At 30.0% G+C, this 25786-nt stretch overlaps 3 protein-coding genes across 6 annotated transcripts; all 3 read right to left on the bottom strand.

The window, feature by feature from the left end:
• Positions 1-106: 106 nt before the first annotated feature.
• On the bottom strand, positions 107-3023 carry LOC122521054 (H2.0-like homeobox protein). The gene is made up of 4 exons (XM_043641467.1): positions 2547-3023; positions 1807-2055; positions 396-592; positions 107-313 (listed from the first exon to the last, which is right to left on the bottom strand). Exons 1-4 carry the CDS (start codon positions 2650-2652, stop codon positions 107-109), a joined length of 759 nt encoding a protein of 252 aa, XP_043497402.1. The 5' UTR covers positions 2653-3023.
• A 353-nt stretch (positions 3024-3376) lies between these two features.
• Positions 3377-6655, bottom strand: LOC122521604. Of its 2 annotated transcripts, XM_043642452.1 has the most exons (4): positions 6505-6655; positions 6058-6146; positions 4042-4319; positions 3377-3933 (listed from the first exon to the last, which is right to left on the bottom strand). In XM_043642452.1, exons 1-4 carry the CDS (start codon positions 6570-6572, stop codon positions 3793-3795), a joined length of 576 nt encoding a protein of 191 aa, XP_043498387.1. In that variant the 5' UTR covers positions 6573-6655; the 3' UTR covers positions 3377-3792. The 2 variants fall into 2 exon arrangements, with proteins under 2 accessions (XP_043498387.1, XP_043498394.1); XM_043642459.1 differs by lacking the exons at positions 6058-6146; positions 6505-6655 and adding an exon at positions 4871-5367.
• A 3919-nt stretch (positions 6656-10574) lies between these two features.
• On the bottom strand, positions 10575-24940 carry LOC122521572 (myosin-6-like). 3 transcript variants are annotated; one of them, XM_043642420.1, is made up of 11 exons: positions 24786-24940; positions 21950-22195; positions 18160-18918; positions 17048-17934; positions 16442-16861; positions 14877-15202; positions 13813-14375; positions 12520-12692; positions 12180-12411; positions 11895-12089; positions 10575-11536 (listed from the first exon to the last, which is right to left on the bottom strand). In XM_043642420.1, the coding sequence occupies exons 1-11, from the start codon at positions 24865-24867 to the stop codon at positions 11283-11285; spliced, it is 4137 nt and encodes a 1378-aa protein (XP_043498355.1). In that variant the 5' UTR covers positions 24868-24940; the 3' UTR covers positions 10575-11282. The 3 variants fall into 3 exon arrangements, with proteins under 3 accessions (XP_043498355.1, XP_043498358.1, XP_043498361.1); XM_043642423.1 differs by having other exon boundaries at positions 18160-18915; XM_043642426.1 differs by lacking the exon at positions 10575-11536 and having other exon boundaries at positions 11995-12089; positions 12166-12411.
• Between the last annotated feature and the right edge of the window lie 846 nt (positions 24941-25786).

The following is a 25786-nucleotide window of genomic DNA, read 5'->3' as shown; positions in this document are numbered from 1 at the left end:
CATCGTTGAGATGTACGAGACTTAAATCGGTCGAAATTAAAGTCCAAAAAGATTAGAAAAAAATGTTCATCGTAACAAATAATTGTTTCGATTATAATTATTATTATTATACGTCAACTTGTATTTCGATATCTTCCTCGTCTTCGGAAATAATGGTTTTTCCTTCGACAATTTTCGTCGTCGTCGCGTTTTGTACAATTTTTGTTGGGATTTCTTTTTGAGTCGAGTCCGGATCGGCTATAGATGAATTATTGTTTTCACCTTGCTTGGTGTGCCGCCATTTCATTCGACGATTTTGAAACCAAACTTTAACCTGATAAGATACGACGATAAGATGATTGAGAATAAATTGATCGTTCAAAAAAAAAAAATAAAAAAGAAATGAAATAATATACTTGAGCATCTGTTAATCCCAAAGTAGCAGCCAATTGTCTTCTGTCGGGTTTGGTGATATATTTTTGCAATGAAAATCTCCTCTCTAGGCCTTTTCTTTGCAACGAACTAAACACAGCTCTGGACCAAGATCTTTTTCTTCTGGCATTCGTTTCCATGTTGTTGTTGACGATATTTGACGATGCCGCCGTAGTTGTCACTGAATAAAATAAATAAAAAAACAAATTATATGCATGTAAATATTATTGGGGGGGGGGGAAAGAAAACAAAAAAAAAGGAAAGAAACTTAATTTCATACAATCGTGTTCTTTCCCAAAAAGAGAGAAGAGAAGCAAGCCCCCCCCAAAAAAAAGAAAAGAAAAAAAAGTATCATCGATAAAGTTTAGAAAAATTTTGACTTTAATTTACAATCCGTGTTTTATGAGATTAAAAAGTATGCAACAACAAATCCGTTCGAAAATTTACACATAGTTCTGAAAATATCCGTACGCCTGATAGATATTTTTAAGATTTCGCATAGCCTATTCTCGGATTCCTATTGGTATTCTTCGAAAAAAAGGAAAAATAAGAAAAAATTCATATGCGTCCAATATATTTTCCCGCCAAAAAAAAAAAACGTTCCTTCATCTTTCTAACTTTTATTTCTTCTTCGAAGATGTAATAAAACAAGAGAAAAAAAAAACAAAAAAAGAAAAGAAAAATCTAAATGTCTTTAATTCAAACCCACTTAGGATGTTTAAAATTCATCCCCCCCTCTCCCTTTTCCTTTTCTCCACTTCTTTTTCTCTCTCTTTTTCTCTAACGTCAGTTATATTCGAACAAAAGAGAGAAAAAGATAGAATGAGAGATTGAGAGAGAGAAAGAGGAGGGGGTAAGAGGGTGCAGGGAAGGGTAGGGAGTAGGGGGTAGGGGAAGGGTTGGTTAGTTCTGTAGAAAAGTGGCTGCAGAAAAGCACATCGATGCCACTGAAAAGGTTGAAACTATAAAGCTATGAAAGACAAGCGGTTAAACCGCTGTTTATAAGTGTTGTAAACGCACGGTGCCACTTAAGATGTCGTTTAAACACAGACAGGAAACACGAGAATACATTGGCGCATAAATATTTTGGCCTAGTTGCTTGCTTGCTCGCTTGCTTCCTTCCTTGCTCCTTCTTTCCTTCCTTTTTGTTTGCTGCTTGTGCTATTAGGAAAACCAAAACGGTTCAAACAAACCCATATGGTGGCATTTGTTAATGACGTAATCCTGATCTTATACGATGTACTTTAATTAGGGATTTTTTTTTATTTCTTCGATGATTGAAAGAAAGAAAATAAAAAATAAAAAAAGAAGAATAGTAAGAAAAGAGGAGGGAGAAAATAGCAATGAAATAATAATAATAAATTTTGTAATAAAATAAATTGTGTAAATTTTTACCTCTTGATATAGCACGAATGGCAGCTGGTCGATATAAATTTCCATAATTGTCGGAATGATTTCTTTGATAATTAATCATTGTTGTTTGAGTCTCGATTGGAGTTTGTCTGAAGGGATAAACGGAACTTGTACGAAGATCGCAACTTGTACAACTTCCGGGACAAGGACATGCCACTGTGGAAAATTGTACTGCCAGTGGTCTCAATATATCTTGAGATGGAATCATCGATGTCGGATTTGGACGTATTGCTTTGGACATTACGAATATATATATAAAAATATAATTTGATTTATTATTTATATATAAATATAACGTTTATATATATATATTAATTTATAATTTTCTCATTATTTTTATTATTAATTACATATAATCTAGAAATTTTATTACACTGACTAATTATTGTTTAGTTTTTGATGCGTTATATTTTAATTATAATATCCAATTATAGATATCAATAATAATTAATATTATGTTTACAGTTTCAATATTATAATTCAAAAATCTATAATTAGAATATCTACTATAGAAAAACTATTGAAAAGCGATAAAATATGTAAGTAAATATAATTTCAAAAATGGAAGAAAGTAGGAATAAGCATAGCAAATGTAACATTTTAACAAATCAAATTTGCAAAAAAATCGAATGAAATCGTTTGCATAATTATATTCCATATGATTTTATCCGATGACACAAAATTCAAACTGATTAATCATTTATAAATATTAATATTCTCACCTGTCCTCTTCGAAGAAAATTCATTGGACAAAATACGTTCAACGCCAAATTTCAATACCTTAGGACGATTAACTTTATCTAAGAGATTAGTATTCTCGGTATTCATAGTTTGAAAATAATTCAATTACGATGATATAAGGTCGATAAAACGATCAATCTTTTCCATCACTATTTAACACAGAACAAAACGATTACGATTAATCTGTTAAATGAACATCGATCTATTTATTAATCACGCACGAAATGATTATGATCACTGAATGAAAGTGCATAAGGGTAATCCTAACGTTTTGCTTTGCTTAACTTAGCCAGAGTAAGAGAAGCCAGGTTTTCCTGAAGAGTTGAAAAATTTCAAGTCAGCTTCGTACAGAGTTTATCTGCGATTGGTTAACGAAAGTGATGTAGGCGTGGCTTATTTGAAAACTCCTTCTTATTCCAAAACCGATGATGATGATGATGATGATGATGATGATAATAACGATCACGACGAATATAATGATGATCTATCAATCTTAACAATGATCAATTTTTAATTATAATAAGATCATCAATTATTTATTAAACGATAAATTAAATATAACGCTCACATATACGCGTGATACTTTGATATTTACGTATAAGTGAAATAATTTGAAACAATGAAATATATAAAAATATTGTAAATAATATTAATGTATATATATATGTAATTTTTTTGTTTATAATGATCGTAATTGGAAGATATTAGAATAAAAAAAAATAGAAAAAAAAGAAGGAAAAGGAAGAAAATATTAGAGAGACGTCTATGATACCTCCGGTGGTAGCCATATGGTTATCTTTCTACGTGGGCCTTTAGAGTATACAGTCACTTAGGTGTTTATTTGAAGAGCCATGTTTGAAGCAGCCTCAACCCACACGCCAAGAATATTCTTCGAAGATATGTACACATCGTGGTCCTCTATTCGATTTTATTAGGTTTTAGGATTTTCGAGGATCCACCACCGGATTTGTGATAATCAAAGCTTCGATTCAGTAGTCGATTAAAATCACCAATCCGATGGCTTTTATACTTTAGAACACGCGCTTATTATACTTTATATCTTTGACTATTACTATTACCTTTATTGTTCTATCTTTTAATACTATTTTATCTACCTTTTTATTTTTTTATACGGAAAAAAATTATTGTCATACGACGTGGAAAAATATTTTGCGTGAGAAAATGAAATGGTTTTTTTTTCTTTTCCTTTTTTTTTCTTTTTTCTTTTTAACGTTCGAAACGCGCGCAAGTACGCGACAACATGATCATTCCTTGATAAAGTTTGTCGGTTTGAAAATTATTTTCCGTAGGATCATAAATTAAAAGGTTCCTCTTGAGTCGTTGATTCTTTTGTGGACTTTGCAAATTCTATGAAAAAGAAGATTATTATTTGACGTTTAACGCAAAAATATATATATTTATGTTAAAGAGAATAAAAAAAAATAAATAAGTAATAAAAGGATTACAAAAATTTACCGAAAATACGATTACGTTTCCGGTATTAGCCGCGTTCGAATTTCTTCTAATCGCAGTTATGATCAACGTCAAAAGATATCCGCCAAATGCCAAGAACGAAAGTGCTGTTACAGCTAATTGAAATATTTTTGATATCTTAGTATCCTTCCCTTTTTCTTCGTAATGATCGCCACGTCTTTTAGGTAATTTGTAATTTCTTTTCAACGGCATGGCTATTGGTAATGTCGATTTTATTCTTCCTTCCGGTTGGTCGGATTTCTTAACCATCATCGATGTTTCTGAAATTCATTTATTTCACATTATTGTCAACGAGTTAATTTTATTTGCGTGTGTGTGTGTGTGTTGTGTGAATTTCATTCCTCCCCTCCTAAAAAAAATGTTAAATTTTTAATAACAAAATCTTTTATAGGAATTAATTGTATTTGTTTAACTTCTTTTTTTTCGTATGTATGAGAGGGGAGTGGTTTAAGTTTCAACTTTGAATAACTTAATGAAATATAATTATTTTGTTGTTTTCAAAATAATTTGATTATTAATTTAATATTTAAAACTTTTTAATGATACTTAATTTGTACTTTTTATTGCATATTTATTTTGTATTTATTTTTCCATTTGCAATATTTGAAAATCCACAGTTAATACAAGAGTACGATGTATTCTTTATTAATTAATTATTATTATTTTATAGAAATGTATTGTTTATTATTATTAAAAATTATAAATAGAGTCGAAATTTTTCATTAATTATTTAAAATGTGTGTTTCTTTTTAAATTTTCAACCGCACATTTATCTTATTACGATAAAAATGTATTGTTGTTTATTACTAACCCAATATTGGTTTAATCGATGATTTGATTTTGATCAATTTATCCATAGGTAATTCGCTCAAACTTTCAATTTCATCTTGATAAATATCAAACAAATTTACACATTGAAAATTCCACAAAATAATTATGAAAGAAATAAAAATTCTATTAGAAATCATCGTGTACTGTGGTCAAACCGAAACTGTGAAAACCGGGTTGTTGTTTCTTTGTCATCCTGTTACTCTCGTTTTTTTTTTCTTTTTCTAAATGCTTGATCAACAGAGCGGACGAGTACGTCAATTAAAACGCGCAGGATAATTATTTTTGAACACCCGTTACAACGGAGAACGAAAATTTCTCATCGCAGTCTTGAAATATTCTTCATAGCGTTAAAATGTTTTGCGTTAAAGTGATCCTACAATTTGTTTTAATTTTAATCATTTTCGATTCGATTGTTTATACCAAAGCGGATGGTAATTGTTCTTTATTATCTTTTTTTCTTTTTTTCAACATCTGTTCAACAAATAAATTAAAAAGATGATGATAATAATAATAATACACAAATTACTTTTTTCAAATCATTTATTAAATATAGGAATGTTTAATAAAATCAAAACTGGTTTACGATATGCTAACGATTATCTGGAAATTGTTAAAGACGTTACCAATCTCGTATCTAAAAGTTTCAATTCAGATGATAAAAGATACACGTCAAAACGCGGAGATCCGGAAGAAGAAGAACCAAACAAAAATCAAGATTTTCGACCGACCAATTTGATATCGGCATTCTTCAGATTATTCGGTCTTGATTCGCAAAAGATTGCAGCCATTGCCGTTAACAGTGTAATTTTTTTAGCACAAATGGTAAGTCACGAAAATAAAATAAAATAAATCATTCTGTAAGGAAATGAAAACTTTTTAATAAAATATGCAAAAAATATATAATTAGAGAATTTGCGAATTTAAAATCTTGAGAAAAAAAGCAAAATTTTATACTTTAAAACATTAAATACTAATATTAATAATCTTTATACAATGTAATGTAAGTTGTTTTTTTTTCTGAACCATGAAATTATATTTTACGGAAAGGGAGGAGGAACAGGGCCACGAACATTTGTAGCTCCATCACTGATCTTCCGTTAACATTTTATTTTAACATATTTTTAAATGTTTCTTTTTTTTTTTAGATCAGTTCACTGTTCGACTTACCACCAGTGAAAACCGACAAAGTTGATCGATCCGTCGAAGATGAATCTAACGATGAATCAACCCCTCCTTGGGATCCATTGAAATTCATCCTAGAAAATAAAAACGATAAAGTTAATATCAAATCTTATTAATTAATATTGTTTCTTCTTATTTTTTTTTTAAGCATCTAAAATTATTCTTTTTAAAAAACTTGTTTTACTGTTATTCGTTAAATAAAATAAAAATATTTCCAAAAACAAGAAAAACCAAAAGACAAAATAAAACTAACACGCATCGGGATCTTAAGATGCGTTTCGTAAATAGAAAAAGAAAAAAAAAAGAAAAAGAAATAAACCAAACGGAATAATCGTATAAACATCTCGATCGATCCAATTTGTAAAACAATATTATTTCCGTTTATGTTTAGATGAGAATATTGTTGGATGAGGCACGAAACGATGCACTTACAGATAAATTGATGGACACAATAGACGGTTTTGATTCTCCCTGCATAAGATTGTTACTATGTAAAACATCCATAGTGATCAAATCTGTTCAACAGTCATTGAAGAACAAGAAGTCAAATGGTATTGGTTCGTTTACAGCTTGGTTTCCGTCTAAAGAAGACTTCGAGAGGAACTCCGATGAGTGTGAGGACAAATACACAGATTGTAGATTATTTCCGGAATCATGAGTTCAAGGAATATACCAGGATAGAAAGAGAAAGAGAAAGAAACATATGATCTAAAGATATCCGATGAAATAAAACCCTCAAACAATTTCATCTATTAATATTATTATTATTGTTGTTTATTTATTTATTTATTTAGATTTTTTTCTTTTCGTTTCTTTTCTTTCCTTTACTTCAATTTCTCTTACGGACGCTAATGTTTCGTATTTTTCACTTTGTACAGAATTCCTTTTTTTCATCCATTCAATTTCTCAATAAATTAGACGAATTTTAAAAATGTTCCTCTTATACTGTCTTCAAATTTTCGTCCATACAAACAATATCAATGTTTTCTTTTCCTTTTTTTCTTTTTTGTTAAAATGAAGTACAATAATTATTTCAGTAATTACGACAGTCTCTTTGTAAATCCATAAATAAAAGAACATTATTTTAATGATACATTTTCTATTAGAGTTTTAACAATGAAATAATATTGTTTTTTGTGATTTATTTTTTTTTTATATATATTTAGAATCCTCCAAATATGGAATGCAATTATTTTGTATCATATATATATATTATTTCATTTAATTAAATCAAATGAATTTAATTTTATTTTTGGACTTACAAATAATAGTCATTATTATCAAATTATTTGTTTCACACGTATGTGTAAACTAACACATTAAGAGGAATAATCTTAATTAAATAACTTACTATATTATAAATCATGATTAACATAATTGAATACTAAAGGACGGTACTAAAGTACTATTATTTTGGAACTGACATTTTTATACATAAATAATAGAAAATCATTAGCAAGTATATTCTAAATCATTAATAAATCATTGATTATTTTCTCGTTATTTCATTTATATTAACAATAAATATAAATGTACAAATTACATAGAGAGAAATAATTCAATATTTATGACTAGAAATAATTGTTCTCTTTGTTCTTGTTTTCTTTTTTTACTTTTATCGTTTATAATTCATTATTATTATTATTATTATTATTATTTCTCTCTCTTTCTCTTTGTATCGATCTAATCAGTTTCTTATTAATCATCATAATCATTATCGTCATTACCATCATTATCATTTTTTCAAAGTGTAAGATCTCTAATTTTACATTACATATTATATATTTCTAATAAGATCACAATTACTGACGTAAGAGATCTAAAAAGACGCATCTTAGATTTGCGCTATGAAACTTCCTAATCTCGGAAAAAATCTAATCAGTACATCGAAAGTTTTTATTTTTATTTTTACTTTTAATATTTTTTCTTTTTGCATTTATTCATTTATTATTTTTTTATTCGTCGTATAATTTACCGACCGAGCTTATCGATCGATACGAAAAAATACATTTGGCAATAATAATACCTGTATTCGTTTCTTTATTCGTTTCTCCATATCATGCCTTTGTAAGTGATTTTATTTCTTATATTTTTTCTTATAATATGTCATTCTTTCATTTTAACGATTAAAACGTTAAATTAAAAGATTTCTTTTCTTTTTTTATTTCTAAATACTACGATTTGGCAATTGAGAGACGTGCTTTGGTTAATTATTATGTTCCGGAGTACATTGTTAACGTTCTTTGTGTTATTTTTATAATTATTGTTTAATTAGAACAATCGGTAAGATATATATATATGTATATACATATATATTAAATGTTTATAATATACAGGGTGTCTAAGATTTTTTCGGATTAAATTTGTCTTCACATTTTCGTGCATTATATATACTGACACGATTTTATTGGAAAAACTTCAGACACCTTGTACATATTGCGAGGGATATTGTTGATCAAAGTATACGTGTGTGTGTATATATATATATAATAATTACGTATTAGTTACTATTTTTAAACGATTATCTTAAACGAAACGACATATTTTCGTACCTGAGATATAATCGATTCGCGACATTCAATTAGGCGATTTGATTGATATTTACCTTCGAAAAGAAATCATTTCGATATTAATATTATTACAATGTTATATATATATATATTTTTTTTTTAATATAAATGAGTCTTGTTTATGCGTATATAAAAACATATCTACGGAGTGTATATATATATGTATACACGTATATGTATTTGATTTTTTTCGATCATGCTTATTATAACATATATTATTTTTTCTTGATTTATTTTTTTCGTTGACAATTTTTTTTCTTTAATTTATATAAAAAGAAAAAAAGAAGAAAAATATCGAAATAGATTTCTCAAATACGAAAGATAGAAAAAATCGAACGATTTTGTTAAACGAACGAAGTGGGTATTGTTTTTTTAATTTGTAAAATACGGTTTCATATTTTCTCTCTCTTTCTTACGTACACACATGTATATATTTATGTATCTGTATATTATACATACGACAATACTGTAAAGAGGGGGTGGGTGTGGGGTTGAGGGTAGGGGTGGAATTGTTTGACGAATTAATGGATCATAAAAATATATATACAGAAGATAATTTGAAAAAGATTCGTCAGAGATCTTTCTTAGATCACATTGATCTATCTTATCGATCACGAATGTTTCTATTTACAAGTAAACCGGGCGTAGAAATTTCTTTTTTTACGATGATTTAATTACAAAAAAATAATAAAAAACAAATTAATACCGATCAATCGATAACTTAAAACACAATTCAAATTAATTTCCATTGGTTTTCTTTTTGTCTTTCTTTCTTTCTTTTGTTTTTTTTTGTTCTTATTGTTAAATCAAACAAATCAGGCACTTGTTATATTTTTTTTTTTTCTAATCTTTACATGTAACACAACAACCAACAATGACAAAAAAAAAGAAAATAAATTATTAAAAAATATAACGCATAAAATGATAACAAATATTATTTCTAATTATTAAAACAAAGGTAATCATTTTCGAATTAACATATTAATATCTCTAATCACAAAAAAAAAATCAAATTGTTTCAACGTAATCAATAATGATAAAAAAAAAGTAATAATTCAAAACCTTTTCTTTTTAACAGAAAATAATAATCCATTTCCTGTAATTTTGTCTATTTAAAAACATTTATCCCGATTTTAAATCGTTGATTCGATTAGAAACGTCACAAAAAAAACTCATCACGAAACTTATCTTAAATTTAACATTAATGATAACAATAATTATAGTAATAATATTATTAATTATCGGCACATATTTTACGTTCGTATGATAGTCAAAAGACTTTTAAAGATTCACGACTGAGGTAGTAACAACAGTGTGAACTCTAACAGCTAAAAAATTCGTTATATATTATTTCTCTCATTCTCTTTCTTTCTTTCTTTTTTCCTATTTATATATATATATATATATATTTATATATATGTTGATAAGTAAATGATACAAACGTTACACTCACAGAGTATTACACATTGACACGTTATTTAAATGGGTGGTCAAGGTTTTTCTATTTCAGGATTGAAATAGTATCGAAAATATTGGTATTTACAGCCTCCATTTTTTCCTCTTCCTTTTTCTTTTTTCTTCTTCTTTCCTCTCTTTTTTTTTTTAATCATTGACTCTAGTATTATATATATATTACATATGTGTATATATATATAATAGTAGAGAAACGTTTATCATCTTAAAATATAATGCACTTAAACAGTGTATATCCTCATTGTGTTTTTATTTTGTTGTTTTTCTTTTCTCCACGAATCATCAAATCGTTCATCAATTTTTAATTAAAAAACTGCATGATTTTCTCTCTCTCTCTCTTTCTTTCTCTTTTTTTACACCTACAATTCTATATTTTAATTGAATTGAATAAATTCATTCAAGATAAATGCGATTGAAGATCATACTTTGTTATAAGATTCATCGTCAGACAATTTTCTATTTTTATTTCAATAAAGTTTGTCTTCCTTTCGTCATCTTTACTTATGGAAGTTGATTTGTGTGTACGTGTATGTGTATTTTAATCACGTTTAGAACTATTTCAATCATAAAGTAGTATATATATATATATGTATATAGTTTCACCCTTATTTACGAAAACTAAATTCTGGTAAATATCACGTCTAATTCGTTAATATAATTCAAGAGAGGATTTGATATTTTGTTTTTTTTTTTTAAATAGTCGAGGAACTAATCGTCAGCAAGAACGTATTTTTTGTCAATTTCTTCATTCTATGTTTGATAAACGATAGTTTAAGTAAGAATTTCACAGCTACGGATAAGAGATATACGAGGAAGAAGGACATTAGTCTTATTGTTATATACAGTGGCGGATCAATTCAATCGGGGGCCCCACAAACTCAAGTTGGAATAAAAAAATATGTTTGAAAAAAATTCCCATTAAGTAGTTATCAATCGAAAAGAAAAAGTTATGAACAATTTCGTATCGTATAACGGATTAATTAAATTTATTTTTATAAAATGTAATTTTTCTCGAACCCTAATGAAAAGAAATCTTGAAGATCTCGGGAATTCATTTGGGACCCTTTGGTATTTCGGGGCCCTACGCGACTACTTAATATACCACTGTTGTTATAGCTGATATATTATTTTATATTCTTCTTGGTTGGTTTTGTATGAAATTTTTGTTTAGAGGGTTGCTTGTCCAGGGCCAATCATATCGGTTGTCTCAACACGAGCTTGTCTCAACCAATCCCTGAGATTTCTTGTTCTATCAGCCAAATTCGATGAACTTTTTTCTACCGTGTTTCCAACGCTGGTTGTGAAACCACTGTTAGGACCATACTGTGCGATTATGTTTTGAGTGGTTGTTGTTGGTGGTGGTTGCGCTGCGGTTAATTGCGACAAAATGTTTGATTGTATATTCGGTGTACCGAAAGTACCTAAAAATAATATATCTGTAAATAAATTGCTATCATAAAACCTCCGTCGGTAGGGTGGATTTTTTTCTCGATATTATCGTTATTTAAAAAATTATAAAAAATTTACTAATACTCTTTATAAAAAAATGTTTCTACAATATTTTATATTAATTTATTTTATTATTTAGAGCTTCCAAATTTAAAATAAAAATAATTATTCAAAGATAAAACTGTGCTCATCAAAGATAGTTCTTACCGATGGAGGGTTAAATTCTAATGTAACTGTTTGATTATTTTTCTTAAAAATGAATCAAATTAATCTTTTTTTTTATTCCTATTAAATTTAAAAGAAAAAAAATATTATTATATATAAACGAACCTTGTATGTTACTAGTCGAAGCAGTTAATGGATGAAGACGTAGCCATCTTAAATACGAATACATCAAAGTAGGTGGAGGTATATTATTACTATCTTGACGTTTATTCAAAACATTCCAAATCTCACGTATCTCAGAGTTAAGATTCTCCAAATTGGCGATTATTTCTGTCGACTCTTGATAATGATCAGGTTTGTCTAAACGAATGAAAAGAAAAAAAAAAACAAGAAAATATGAGAGCGAGTTCTAATACAATTAGAAAATCTTTTTTACCTAATCGACTTTACCTATAAAGGTATCAGTTGCAATATCTGTTGAACTGAATCCGCTACTTGCGCTGGACATATCGCTTAGGGTCAATTCGTCGTTTTTCGTAGAAGTAGCATCGTTTTCGTTTCTTTTAGCATTAGCTACTCTTTCCAACGATTGTTCCAAGTGTCTCAAGTGTATTACTTTTTCACCTAAAAGACTTCTCGTACGATGTAAACTGACCTCCATGTCAGAAAGTTCACGTTCTTCCTAGAACGAAAAAAGATAAAATGTCTTGGAATATAATTTTATAATTATTTTCTTTTTTCCTAATCAAATATTGATCCAAAAATATCAATATAATTATTATTATTATACCTGGACCAATTGTTCTAACGTAGCTCTAGCACTTCGTTGTTTCAAAGCCCTTTGTCTACCCTGAAAAGCATTCCTCTGTTGTTTCCATGCTTCTCTAGCCCTTCTCACTGAATCCCTTTCAACGTGTATCCGATGCCGAAAGAATTCCAACTCCGAGGACGCATTTGCTGGTGCTATAATTAATAATAATCATTATAAATATCATAATAATATATATATATATATCTTATTTATTTAATTCAAATGAATTTTAGCTTCAAGTATATGAGAAAGATTACGTATATTATATGTGTGTGTATGTGTATGAATTGACCAATAATAAATGAAATAAAAAAGAAAAGAAAAGAAAAAAAAGAGAGATTAATACGAGTACAATGGAAAAGTTCAAAGTCCGATTAACACGAGGAGATTCGAATGAAAATAAAATATGAGTAATAAATACCTAATTAGCAAACTTCTTTGATTTATCACATAATAATTTAACTTACGAAAGAAGATAGACGAAGGGATGTAAGAAGAGGTTAACCAAAGTAAAGTGTATAGATTCCTAGGAGAAAAATGATACAATAATGTACTTTTTCTTTTTTTGTTGTTGTTGAATTTATACGAACAAATAATAAGTAAAAAATAGAAAATATCAAATAATAATAATAATAATAATCATCGAGCGAGATAAAGGAAAAATTTAGCAATGAGTAGTAAATAGGGATATTATAATAATGTTCATAATATTTCGGATACTTTTTTATATAATCATGTATACAAATAAATTTACTATAATTATTGATTATATGGAACGTTAGAATAAGAAATGATTGTATTAAATCGGTTTGTTTGCATAGAATTTTCGAACGACCTCGCTGAGAATACTCGAATATCAATGATTGAGTCATAGCGGTTTTTGTTTACTAACGACGTCTGTTTGCAAACACGTCTCGAACGTATATGTACATACGTATTGTTATATACGATTTTAGTATTCAGTCAAAGAAATATTTGAAAAGAATTAACGTGATTTGTAACATATATTTACAAAAAAAAAATTGATTTATACATGTACAATCCGTATATGGGTCGCTAGTAACGAAAGGGTTAAATATTTATAAATATTGATTTATCTATCGAATTAATCGAATGAATTAATTAGAATATCGTATTTAAAAATCATTTAACCAAATAAAAATAATAAAAAAGTATCCGATATAATAATGAAAATTATTAAAAGGTATAATTAAAAGCTTGAAAAAGGATTAAACAAATAATTTGTAGAATTCTTTTCAAATGATTTATTACCTTTATCTTGGAAAGGATATCGAAGAGTGTAGGCCGTTTCGTTGCTCGGTAATTGATCTCCAAGATGTTCGAGCTTCTCCAATTGTTTTCGGATATTTTCTACGGGATTTTCTATATTATTGTTGTTATTGTTGTTGCCGCCACCGGTAATAACGGTATTGGGATTAACATTTAATTGTTGTTTGTTATTAGACGTCATTTTTCTTCCAAGACTTTTACGCCTTCTCATTGTGTTCGCGTTAGTTTCACTCGCCGTAGTAGTGTCGTCGGATTCAAATTTCGCGGCGTTCTTCGTAGAAGGCACGCTATTGGTCTGAACAATGCCGCGAAACCCCCCCTGGCTGCTGCTGCTCCTATTGGCCGCGCTTTTCGAATCCTCGCTTTCGTTTAAACTCTGACTCTTGACGTTTGTTCCTGCTGTTGTTGCTGTCGTATTTGTTCCTATTCCTGTTGTTCCTGTAGTTGCTGCTGCTACTGCTGCTGTTGTTGTTGTTGTCCGAATTATATCCGTTGGCTTAGCGTTTGCCATCGAATTCGTTGAATGTGTGCTCCTCAGTGGGGTACTACGGGCACGATTTAAGGCCTATAGCCAGATATTAGGGCGAATCGCATGAATATGACCGACAATACCTTTACAATTCTCAATAATTTATATATTTTTATTTTATTTAATCATTTCTATTGAGAATTGTTAAGGTTATGATTATAATGATGATTCAATCGAATGATATGGCTTATGATACACGATATATATATATGGATTATTATGATATGAATCATCTTAATCTTTTTCTTCGTTGTATTATAATTTAAAAAGAACATTTTCATTTCATTATTTTATTATTAACCGTTTCGTTACGACACGCATACGAGTGTAGTCACACACTTGTACGGCTCTTATATAGGTCGTTAGTAACGATAGGATTAATTTATAATTAAATTAATATATTTAGAATAGAATATTAATATCGTAATAGATAAAAAAAAAATAAAAAGAAATTTTTATACAATATAAACGTAAAAATAGTAAGATTAAATGAAACAAATTAACAAAATAAACTCACTTTTGATCGGATGAATCAGTTCTCTCAGTTTTTGATCTTTCAGTTTCCGATGTCGTCGTGTAACCACCACCACCACCACCACCTCTGCTTTTATTCCTTCTTTCAACGGTTAGCCTAACATCGTTCTTCAATTTGATGTATTTCTCCTTCAAGGCTATATACTTGTCTTGCAGTAGACGTTTCTCGCAACGTATTTTCTCGAAGTCCATGCATTCCTGTTGTAGGGCACGTTCGGTCTGCTTCCTAGCTTCCTTCTCAAGGTCACGCGAAAAATCAGCACGGATTTCTTCTAATCGTTGTTTGTACATCTTACGTGCAAGACCCTCCTGGAAATATGGCAGGACACCAATGATCCATGTACGATATTATCATAACAATTATCGTAATCCTTACAACAAACACAAATTGGTGCTATCATCAGACTCCTGTATTAGTCCTCCTGTGCTTCAAAATTCATCCTATCGTATTGGATCAATTCCATAGATCGATTAATTAATTAATTAATCGATTGATTGATTGATTGATTGATTGATAGATCATTCGATAGATCTAACGCTAATTAAAAGATCTGTACAGATCTTTTTGAATTTGTTCTTATTTTGTCATGTTAATTGATAATTTATTTTATGAATGGAATTAAGACGATGTGCTCTTTGTTAAATGATTTATGAACCTGATCAATCTACGACGTATGATTTGATTATTAATTAATGAATTTATATATATATTAGAACTAATTTCAATGATTGCAATTTAATGACCCGTGAGTTGTCCGGGGGGTAAAGTATAAACGTTTAATACACAGTAACTTACGCTGTGTTTTACGAACGAATCGTAATATTTTATTTCTCTGTTTCCTTTTTTTTTCCAAATATAAACTCTTAACACATTTAAACGCTATCAATAATAGTTACCTTTTTCTATTCTTCTTATAAACTATTTTATATTTCATATTATATATTATATATGTTATCATTAAGAACAATTGATATTAGACCTTTGTGACTATAAGCTTACATGTGGATTAATCAAATTTGTTTATCCAAAAATTGACATGTATATATTAATATATTTCGATTTCATTGATCTACGTTTAAAATCTAATAGAAAAATCTCTGCGTATATAAATATTGCGTATATGTATTACGATCTTTCTTTAAACGAATCGATATATTTAATAAGGCCTAGGAATGTTATTTAAAACATTTCCTTTTATTGTTCTAGATATATATATTTTAATTTAACCCTTTCGTTACGATATCTTTTTGCGCGAGTGACCCATATATGGGGGTCAACAGTAACGAAAGGATTAAATAAATAAATATATTTTTTTTAATTTGTCGTTTTTGTTGTTGTTCAAATCCTTTTTCGTTATACTTAGAAGAAAAAACAACAAAAAGGAAGTGCGCTTTTGCATAATATTTTGTTGCTTGCTTTAGCGGGTGTTTCGGGAGAGGGTTTTCAGGGTGTTTTGTTTTTTTTTGTTTCTGTTTTAAAGAGGTTTCGTTTTCTATAGTGTTTTTTTTTTTTTTTTAAAACAATAGACAGCATCGTCAGGTACTCACGTCGATTCTAAAGTCACGCAGGATCTCGGCAAGACACTTATCGTGTTCCTCGGTAAGCTTAGTTATTTTCTCCCTCTGTTGCATTCTTAGTTCAGTTTTAACTTCATCGAACTCCTTGTCCAATTCCTTTTTCAATGCCTCGATCCTTTCCGTTTGTTGCTTATTCAATTCAAACTCGTTCAATTTCGCTAATTTTTCTTCACCCAGATCACGTTCGTGTTCGGTCTCCAGCTTCTCCATTTCTTGATTCCTTAACTCGAGAAGTTCACGCTTTCTTTCGTTAAGTTCGCTCTTTAAACTCGTCAAAATTTCCAAACGTTCCTTTTCGTAACAAACTTCTAATTCTTCTCTGACCTTCTTCAAATTTTCTGCCCTTGACTCGTCCATTCCTGCTATTAATTTTTGTATCTCTTGCTCTTCCTATGAAAAATATAAAGAAAACACAAAATACGGTGTTACGCGATTGGTTTATTTGATTTTTGTAATTTTTTAGAAACAACAATAAAAAGAACTGTGTGTGTGTGCGTATGTGTTGTAACTTATATATATATATAAGATAATAAAATAAATAATTTTGTCTATATATTTATATATAAGTATACTCACCTTTTCAGCCAGTTCTCGTTTAAATTCAATCAACTTTTCTTCGAAATCACGCCTGAGTGTTTCCTTTTCTATCCGTAGATTATCTTCAAATTCTTTCCTAGCAAGTTCTAATTTTTCTTCAAATTCTTTCTTCAACGTTTCAGTATCCACCTCGTGTTCCTCGGTTAAATTTATTTTTGTATCTTCCAAACTTCTCGAATGTTCTAACTTCGATTTGCCAGTATTACGATTAGAACTTTCAAATTTCTTAACGATCCTGGCAAGATCTAAATTACCATTGGTACCGATATTATGTAATCTGACGGTGGTCTTCCAAGTTTTATCTGGTACGCTAATGGAGTCAGTATTTTTCGTAATACTCGATTCAGTTTCGCCTTTCGATATCAAATCGATATTTTTAATATTTTCAAATTTACTTTTAGTCATTTCTGGTAAGTTCGTAGTAGTAGTAGTAGTACATTCATTGTCATTGTCAGTTTTAATAACAGACGTTGTCGTTGCTGTTGTTGTTATCGTATCGTTAGCGTTCATTTGTGTTCGATGTTCAATTTCGGAAACGTTCCTTACGACGAATCTCTTTCCAACTATTTTACTACTCTTTGGTAATGGTTGCAATTTGGTTATCAATGTACTCTTTTTAATATTAACATCGTCAACCTCAACTTTATCATCGTCATCGTCAAAGGAACGATTAGGTGTTGCTTTCCATACCGACGTCGTAGTATCCGATTGACGATCAACAATAGTCGTATTAGATATTGGTGGATTATGTTCTTCCGATCCGGAATCCCATTCGTCTTCCGATCCAGAATACGTGAATTTTATATCGACTTCTTTTTCTAGATCAAATCGTACACTTTTCCGTTCCTCGTCCAATGGCCTCTCGTCTGCCAAATTAGAATTTCAAAAGTTTCATTAAATTAAATTTAAAACAAGTGGGTTTTCTCTACAAGTTGTTTTTTTATTTGCTTTTTTTTGAGACAGATAGATAGAGAGAGTGTTTGTTTCTGTTTTTGATAGTTACTAGACTGACGTAAACTGAAAATGTTCGAAGTACAAAGGTATCGCGTTATACTACAAATCGTAATAAAAATGAATGAATCTTGGCTCACCATCCTCCGATTGTTTTTCTCTCAAGATTGACTTGAGCGCGTCCGGTAGAACAACAACATCAGCACCTAAACCTACGCGAAAATCTTCTAATTTAGCACTGTCCTGACTAGGGGTAGTATCCCTGCTACGATTACTTTTTAAAAACATCGAACCACCGCCGCTTAACGTTAATTCCTTTTGTTGGCCCAATTGACTTGGATGTTTCTCTTTGTCAAACTTGAGATCGGTTTTGTCCGACCTAGCCAACGCACTGGCACTTAATTTATCAATATCAATGATATTCTCTTCCGAACTGAATTTACTCGACAATTGTTCCCAATCTTTTTCGTGTCTCGGACTCAACGATTCGGATCTTTTCAATACTTCCTTCAAATCCAATTCCTTTTTAGGTGTCGTGATTGGCGTTGTGGTTTCTGTACTACCAGACACTACGGTTACGTTGTTGTCCAACAATTTTGGACACTCGTAAAAATTAGGATCTTGAAATTTCAAATTCGTGTAATCTCTGGCAGCACGATCGGTTGATAACGACGAAATCATATCGGATTTGGTATCGCTTTCTCTTCGTGAACGTATTCTATCTTCTTTCTTCCTGACATCTTGTTGACTGCGATCAATTTTTTTCAATGGCGCTAATTTAGTCGGTATCTTCGTTCTCAAGGTCGACGACGTATTTTCACGAGAAACGCTAGGTTCTTTCGGCAAACTCGCTTCCTCGTGAGACTCCAAATCTTTGGCCGTTGTCTTTGAGTCTTCTTCTGAAAGGAAAAAGATGAAGAAGAAAAAGGAAATAGAAAAGAAAATGAACGAGGGCAAAATATCATCGGTAAGTAATAGCTGATACAGAAAAATTTAATTATTTTTTATCCAGGGACGGATTTAAGAATATAATTGGCACCCCAGGGGGTAACGTTGGATTCGATGAAAAATTAACAATAAGTGAAATTAAATATGTGTATTAATAATTAATTCTCTCTCTCTCTCTCTCTCTCGAATACTTTCCATTAAAAATCAAATATTTTATATTGAATTTCTTGAAGTTAATTTAAATAAAAAATTATTTAAAAGTTCAATTACCAAATGCTTCGTTATAACAAATTATTATATATAATATTATAATAAAATTATAAAAATAATAATTTTTATAATATAATATTTTTTGTTATAGTCAATTTCAAAAGTTGTAATACAATATTATTATTACAACAATTTGGAGAAGAACAAAATTAGAAGAATAAAAAAACAACAAATTATTTTTATCAAGGCCCTTATTAGGTCCTATTATTTAGAAATCCCTACTTGTTGCCCTTTCCCAAAATCCGTCCCAGCTTTCGATCGTTGCTTACTCTTTTGCATATCTGTCTCTATTAAAAAAAAAAAGAATAAAAAATGAAAAAGATAGAAAAAAAGAAGGAGACAGGGTCAACGTTCCCTCGAGTGGAAATGCAGTCGACTGCATTTTCACACTATTCTCTCATTCTTTCTTCCCTTATTCATCCATCTATCTATCCATCTATCTATCTATCATTTATCTATTCATCTAAAAGTAAAACAGGTATTTTCTCCGAGGAAAAATCCTTCTTTTTATTTCATTTCTATCGAAATAGTTGACATGCAAAAATATTCTTCTTCTTCTCCTTCTTTCTTTTTTACTTTTTATTTTTTGTTCTATCATAAAAAAAGGATTCCGCGTCCTTGAGACAAACAACTTCCTTTGATTCTCATCTCCGATATCAAGTGGAGTAGATATATTTCATTTTTTTCCTTTTTTTTTTCTTTCCATCATTTTTTTGTCGTTGCGTTGCATCGTTCGGAAAAAAAGAAATGATAGGATGAGGAAGATTACGTAAAGATATATATAAAAAACATAATAAGAGGGAAGAGAGAAAGAGAGAAGAAACTGAAATAGGTAACATAACACGCGTTGCATGATATTATGTAATCATGTATTAGCTACCGCATAATGAAACATAGATAGAGATGATGAGACTATGTTTACTATAACTATAACTATAATTATACTATAGTAATATACGTATTACGATTACTCGTGGAAAGTTCAAAAAGGGAAAATAAAAAAAAGAAATATATTATACGGTTTTATCAAAATTACCATAAATCGTTTCACTTTTTATTTATTTCTTTCTTTCTTTTTTCCTTTTTTCTTTTCTTTCATTTTTCTATCTTTATGTTTCTCGTCTAACTATCAAGAGACTCGTCGTTTAGTTTGCTCGTTTGTATAGTTCAAAGAAAATATTTTGACAACCAGCCAGACTTTCCATCTTTTTCTTCTTCTTCTTCTTCTTCTTCTATTTCTACGTACTAATATTTGCCAAGTAATTTAACATTTCTTTCATTTTTTTTTTTTTTTTAATTATATTACGAAATATCTTTTTGTTACTTTATCGAGAAGATGATTTAATTATAGTAGCGCGTGTGAAATTTATCTTTTTTTTTATTTATTTATGCTCGCGCGTGTATATTGATATATATATATATATATTTATTTTTTCTTTTTTATATCAATTTTATCTTATCGAATTGATAACGATTGATAATATTAACTCGAATCGCTTTTTGGGAAAATTAATTTCGTTGTTTATTTATTTTGTTTGTTAGATTTTAATTTCCGAAGTATCCAGCTGTTAGTATGTAAAATAATTTCTTTTTTTTCATATTTGTTATTATCGATAAACGGGATTAACGATATGTACGTGTCAATAATAAAAATAGAAATTATTTTTCCAGACAATTAAATATTATCTTTCGTAAATATCTATACAGATCCAACTTATATCGTTTTTCGTAATTTTTTCAATTGAAAGATATATATAAGATAAAGATGTTTATACGGTAGCATAAATATATCTATCATTTATTTCTTTTTTCTAATCAATTTAATGTTCAGGGATACGTCTTTTCAAGAATCGAGATAATGACGAATCGATTATCAATTTTAAATATCAACCTGACATTTTATATACTTCTATTATAATTTCTATGTTTTTAAATGTTAATAGTGAAAGAATAAATTATGCGTAAAATATGTGATCGAATAAATAAATGTCAACGTTAATATGTTGAGAAAAATTATTATTAAACATTGATATAATAATTAATCGATTATCTGTTTTTAAAATATCAACCTGACGTATTATTATTAAGTCATCATTTTTTTTTATAATATTTAATATTAATAACGGAAGTGAGTAAATTATGCATAAAATGTGTGATCGAATAAATGCCAACATTAATGTGTTGAAAATAAATCTCTTTAACTAATCTATATAGATAACATATATATATATATATGTTAGTATATAATACTATATATCTATAAAAATGGAATAGATGAATAGGATGGACTCGTATAAAATTGGCCGAGTATTTAAAGCCGTATAATAACGTATGATAAATCTTGGCACGTCAAGATAATGTTTCATTTCTAATCTCTGACATCAAATCCGTTTAAATATTTGTTTAGATTGAAAAGAAAATTAAATTAATCTAATGATCGTAATTAATTCTTTTCTTCATATAACATCGAAAGAAAAATAATAAAAGATAATATATTAATAAATAGAAGAAGAATTCATTAATAGAAGAATTAAAATATATTAATTAATTAAAAGATAATATAATATATATATATTACTATAGATAGTATATAGTAACTATATATAGTAACTATTTAATATATATAGGTAGATAGATAGATAAATAAATAGTTATAATGTTAAATTTAATCTACTTAAAAATAATCATTTAATTAATAATTTGATATCGTACCAACACTCATTTGCCGGTTACCACTCCTAACTTGATCAACTAGTTCCCTATAAACCGAATCTAAAGGATGTTCCCATGTTGTTGTACTTGTGGATGCTTGATAATAATACCAAGCACCACTTGCCTCGTGATAACAAGGTATCCATCCCTTTGGAAGGGCAGCCATCAGTCCTTCGCGTGCCAATGGAAGTAAATGTGCTTCGGTATCCGGATCGATTCCGAGTCTTTTCGCATAATCCAATACCTCTGAAAAATGTTACGAATTACACGTTAATACTTAATTGAACTGTTACCAATCGTATGTTGACTATTGCTCGACGTTACATATTTTTACACCGAGTCTAATATCGAGCTACATTCGACATTACGCAACGTTGTTTAGGGGATTTGTTGGTAGTTACAAAAAAAAGGGGAAAAAAATAACAATTAAAGAATTTAAAGGATAAATTCGTATACGAGTAAAACGAGATTTTAAAATAAAAAGAAAAACACGTTCTAACGTAGAAACAACAAATAATTACCCCTTCCCACACGCATACATACATACATACATACACATATTCAAGGATTTTATTAAATAATAGACAATAGATCTAAAAATAATCTGAAAATATTCTAGCCCCGTGTAACATAAAACGTAATTCATCCATACTATCGATAATCGCTAATGTTAAAATGTTCATTCTCAAAATAAGTACTGTTAGAGCCTGTTGCATGAACATCTAACACACTTGCATACAACGAAAATAAGATATTGCAAAGTTTGTGTTTCAATTTGTGAGCTTAAAGTCTAGCCTAAGAAAAAAAAAAAGATCTAATCCGGAAATAAAGGTTGCTGTAAGGAATGAAAAGAATGAGGAAGAAGATAGTGGTACAGGGTTGACAGGGTTGAGAAAGGGATTGGGGTAAGGGGGTAAGGAGGTAAGAGAGGGAGGTAGGATTAACCAAGCATGAGAGCTTAAAAATTCCATCAAGGAACTTCTTCTTTGACAGGTGACCCTCGAGGGTACACCTTCGAGGTACCATCTGTTCATACACATACAAATACACACGTACACGTACACGTACACGTAAATATGTTCAAAGGACAGAGAAAGAGGAGGTTCGGCAATTCTCGGCGTTATTCGTGAATGGGGATGGATAGGTGGGTGGATGGGAATAGAGGTGGGGGTAGTTGGTTTAAAAAACATGAGCGAAACCAGACAAAGTTTATAGACCGTGATGTTTAAATATTACAAGTATAATTATGATAACAATTCTTATAAAAAAAACAGGATGTTATCAAAAATATTCTCACTGATGGCAACAATTCGTTTTCTCATTGTCAGATGAATTTAATAATTTACAAATATATATATATATATATATATATATATATATATATATAAGGGTGAACTACAAAAGTTTGTGCATTTTTTTTATTAATATTTCATTTGCATACAAAGTAATTTTATTGACTGCAAAAAAATAGCGCTATCTGAAGCAACACAACAAAAACACAAACTTTTGGTGTTCACCCTAATATATATTTTATTAAATATTTATTAATATAATATATATAAAATTTTCTTTTTCTTTTAATATAATTTTTTTTTAATATAATACTTTTATAATATAAAATTATAATATAAATAAATAATAATATATATTAAATAATAATTAATATATATATATATATAGATTTTCGTGTAGTTTTATAGTTATATGAATAGATCGAATATATAGATATACATGTGTGTATGTATGTGTGGGTGTATGATAGATATAGGTAGATAGATAGATAGATAAATAAGTAGAGGGAGTGAGATAGAGATAGGTACGACAAAACTTTCGCCGCAGTGCGGAAGCTATTGATTTTCCTGGTTCGCGTTGGGGAACGGGTTCGTTGCAGTCGGCTCCCTGCACCGACCCTGCGCCCAACTCGAACCTTCTTTTCTTCTTCTCTCTCTTTCTCTCTCACTCTCTCTTATCACTCTCTCCCTCTCTCTCTCTCTCTTTACGCGTCTCTTTCTCATTCTCGGTGTAAATAAACAAGGAAAGCGTGCCCTTTTTCAAGACACTACTCTCCCCTCCAAGCTTTTTTCTTCTTTTTTTGTCTCTTTCTCGTTGAGATATTCCTCTCTTTTCGTTTTCTCTCAGAGGGACTACCAATGATGATGATCGTTGCTTCGAGTAGAGAGAGGATGGATGATGATGGTATACACGAACGTGTAGATACGTATTTGTAACGCAGAAAGGGAAACAAACACACAGTGATGAGAATAACACTAAGGTTAGAGTTGAAACCATTAAATGAGAGATAGAGTGAAAGAGAGATAAAAAAGAAAATGTCGTCGAAGCTATTCCGTAAGTTACAGTTATTCCACAAAAAATAAAAAAAAAAGAGTAAAGAACTATTGCAGAATTATTGTAATTTAAATGAAATCACACGTAAGGTCCCTGGTTCTATTACTTTCTTCGTGGTCAAGGACATGTATAGGAAACATGTTACGGAAGTGTATTAAAGAGGGGATGCGGGTGGGGTGCAGAAAAAGAGAGAGAGAGAGAGAGAGAACGAATAACGATGAAGTGTATTATAGTTAGTCCCTGGGAGATAAGATAATGACAATTCATAGAACAAAAAAGAAAGACTAGAGGAAAACGTAAGTTCAGGTGTTAGCTAACCGTTATCGACCATGTTCAGGCACGCGAACGCACACACACACACATATATACATACACACATACGCACCTAAAATACATTTTTTGGGGAATCATAAGATTGAAATGTATTTTATATGTAGAAACAAAAAGGTATCATTTTATTATTAATTTTTCTTTGTAATTATTTGAATACCTTCGTTTGAGGGGTGAGAAGTTTCGTCGAAAACCTCCCTGCAGACGATGGTAGTAGCATTTTCTTGCTGAGAAGAGCTCATCCTGAACTACTACGACACCACCACCACCACCACCACCACAATCACAACCACCACCACCACCACCACTAGTACTACCACCACCACCACTAGCTCCTCCTGCTCTTCTTCTTCCTCTTTTCTTTTTTCTTCTTCTTCTTCTTCTTTTTCTCGACGAGCTTGTTGTTGTTGTTGTTGTTTTTGTTGTTGTTGTTTATGATGACTTTTTAAGGAATTCACTTTGTTTGATAGAACGAATTTGTAATAGCACGATGTATCGTATTCTCCTCCGATCATTTTCCATATCGAGGAGGCTCTATCTAATACGAGGAAAGAGGACCTACTACCACCTACGTATGGTTGTGCGCGCGCGCGCACGCATGCACCTTCCGCAAAGGAGATCGCGAAGAGCGCAACTACGACGACGACGAACAACCGCCGTTGCTGTCGCGGTCAATGCGAACCAGAACTTCCACAGAGTGTGAGAGAGAAAGAGAGAGGGAGAGAGAGAGAGAGAGAGAGGGAGTGAGAGTGTTAGTGAAAAAGAGAGAGAGAATGAGCGTGACGACGGGGGTTATACTTGGGACTTTAAACAGTCGGTTAATATCCTGTGAGAGTGACAAGGACAACAACAAATCGAGCGCACTCTTCAGGATAATTTTAGAATTACCGACGCGTCGTTCGTCGGTAAAGTAGATCCGTAAATTCTTATTGACATCTGTCGAGATTTTATCCAACTAAGATAGCAGGTAAATCAGTCGCGACCTTTCTTATCGACTGCATTGATTTGAAAAAAGCTGCGCAAAAAAATAGATTCGATTAGAAGCGAGGGTTAGATTCGGTTGAGATCGATCAATGATATTTTTCATTAAATTCTTATTTTGAATATTTCGATTCTTTCGTTTGGATCTTGTTTGTTTTTTCTTGATCAATTTTATTAACG

The sequence above is a fragment of the Polistes fuscatus genome, unplaced genomic scaffold (assembly GCF_010416935.1).
Source record: "Polistes fuscatus isolate 324 unplaced genomic scaffold, CU_Pfus_HIC Scaffold1, whole genome shotgun sequence".
Lineage (NCBI taxonomy): Eukaryota > Metazoa > Arthropoda > Insecta > Hymenoptera > Vespidae > Polistes > Polistes fuscatus.
The sequence above is the reverse complement of the archived record's forward strand: the minus strand, read 5'-3'. Positions and strand labels throughout refer to the sequence as shown.

What these genes read in the sequence shown, in the direction of transcription:
- LOC122521054 (XM_043641467.1), bottom strand. Translation starts at nt 2,652, where the DNA reads ATGAATACCGAGAATACTAATCTCTTAGATAAAGTTAATCGTCCTAAG. An exon ending in CATTCGTGCTATATCAAGAG is followed by an intron (nt 593 to 1,806) that starts GTAAAAATTTAC and finishes TATTTTATTCAG; the next exon opens with TGACAACTACGGCGGCATCG. An exon ending in TGGGATTAACAGATGCTCAA is followed by an intron (nt 314 to 395) that starts GTATATTATTTC and finishes GTATCTTATCAG; the next exon opens with GTTAAAGTTTGGTTTCAAAA.
- LOC122521604 (XM_043642452.1), bottom strand. Translation starts at nt 6,572, where the DNA reads ATGTTTTACATAGTAACAATCTTATGCAGGGAGAATCAAAACCGTCTA. An exon ending in TTTGTCGGTTTTCACTGGTG is followed by an intron (nt 4,320 to 6,057) that starts GTAAGTCGAACA and finishes AATGAATTTCAG; the next exon opens with AAACATCGATGATGGTTAAG. An exon ending in GAAACGTAATCGTATTTTCG is followed by an intron (nt 3,934 to 4,041) that starts GTAAATTTTTGT and finishes TCTTTTTCATAG; the next exon opens with AATTTGCAAAGTCCACAAAA.
- LOC122521572 (XM_043642420.1), bottom strand. Translation starts at nt 24,867, where the DNA reads ATGAGCTCTTCTCAGCAAGAAAATGCTACTACCATCGTCTGCAGGGAG. An exon ending in TAACCGGCAAATGAGTGTTG is followed by an intron (nt 18,919 to 21,949) that starts GTACGATATCAA and finishes TTTTCCTTTCAG; the next exon opens with AAGAAGACTCAAAGACAACG. An exon ending in AGAAAAACAATCGGAGGATG is followed by an intron (nt 17,935 to 18,159) that starts GTGAGCCAAGAT and finishes CTAATTTGGCAG; the next exon opens with ACGAGAGGCCATTGGACGAG.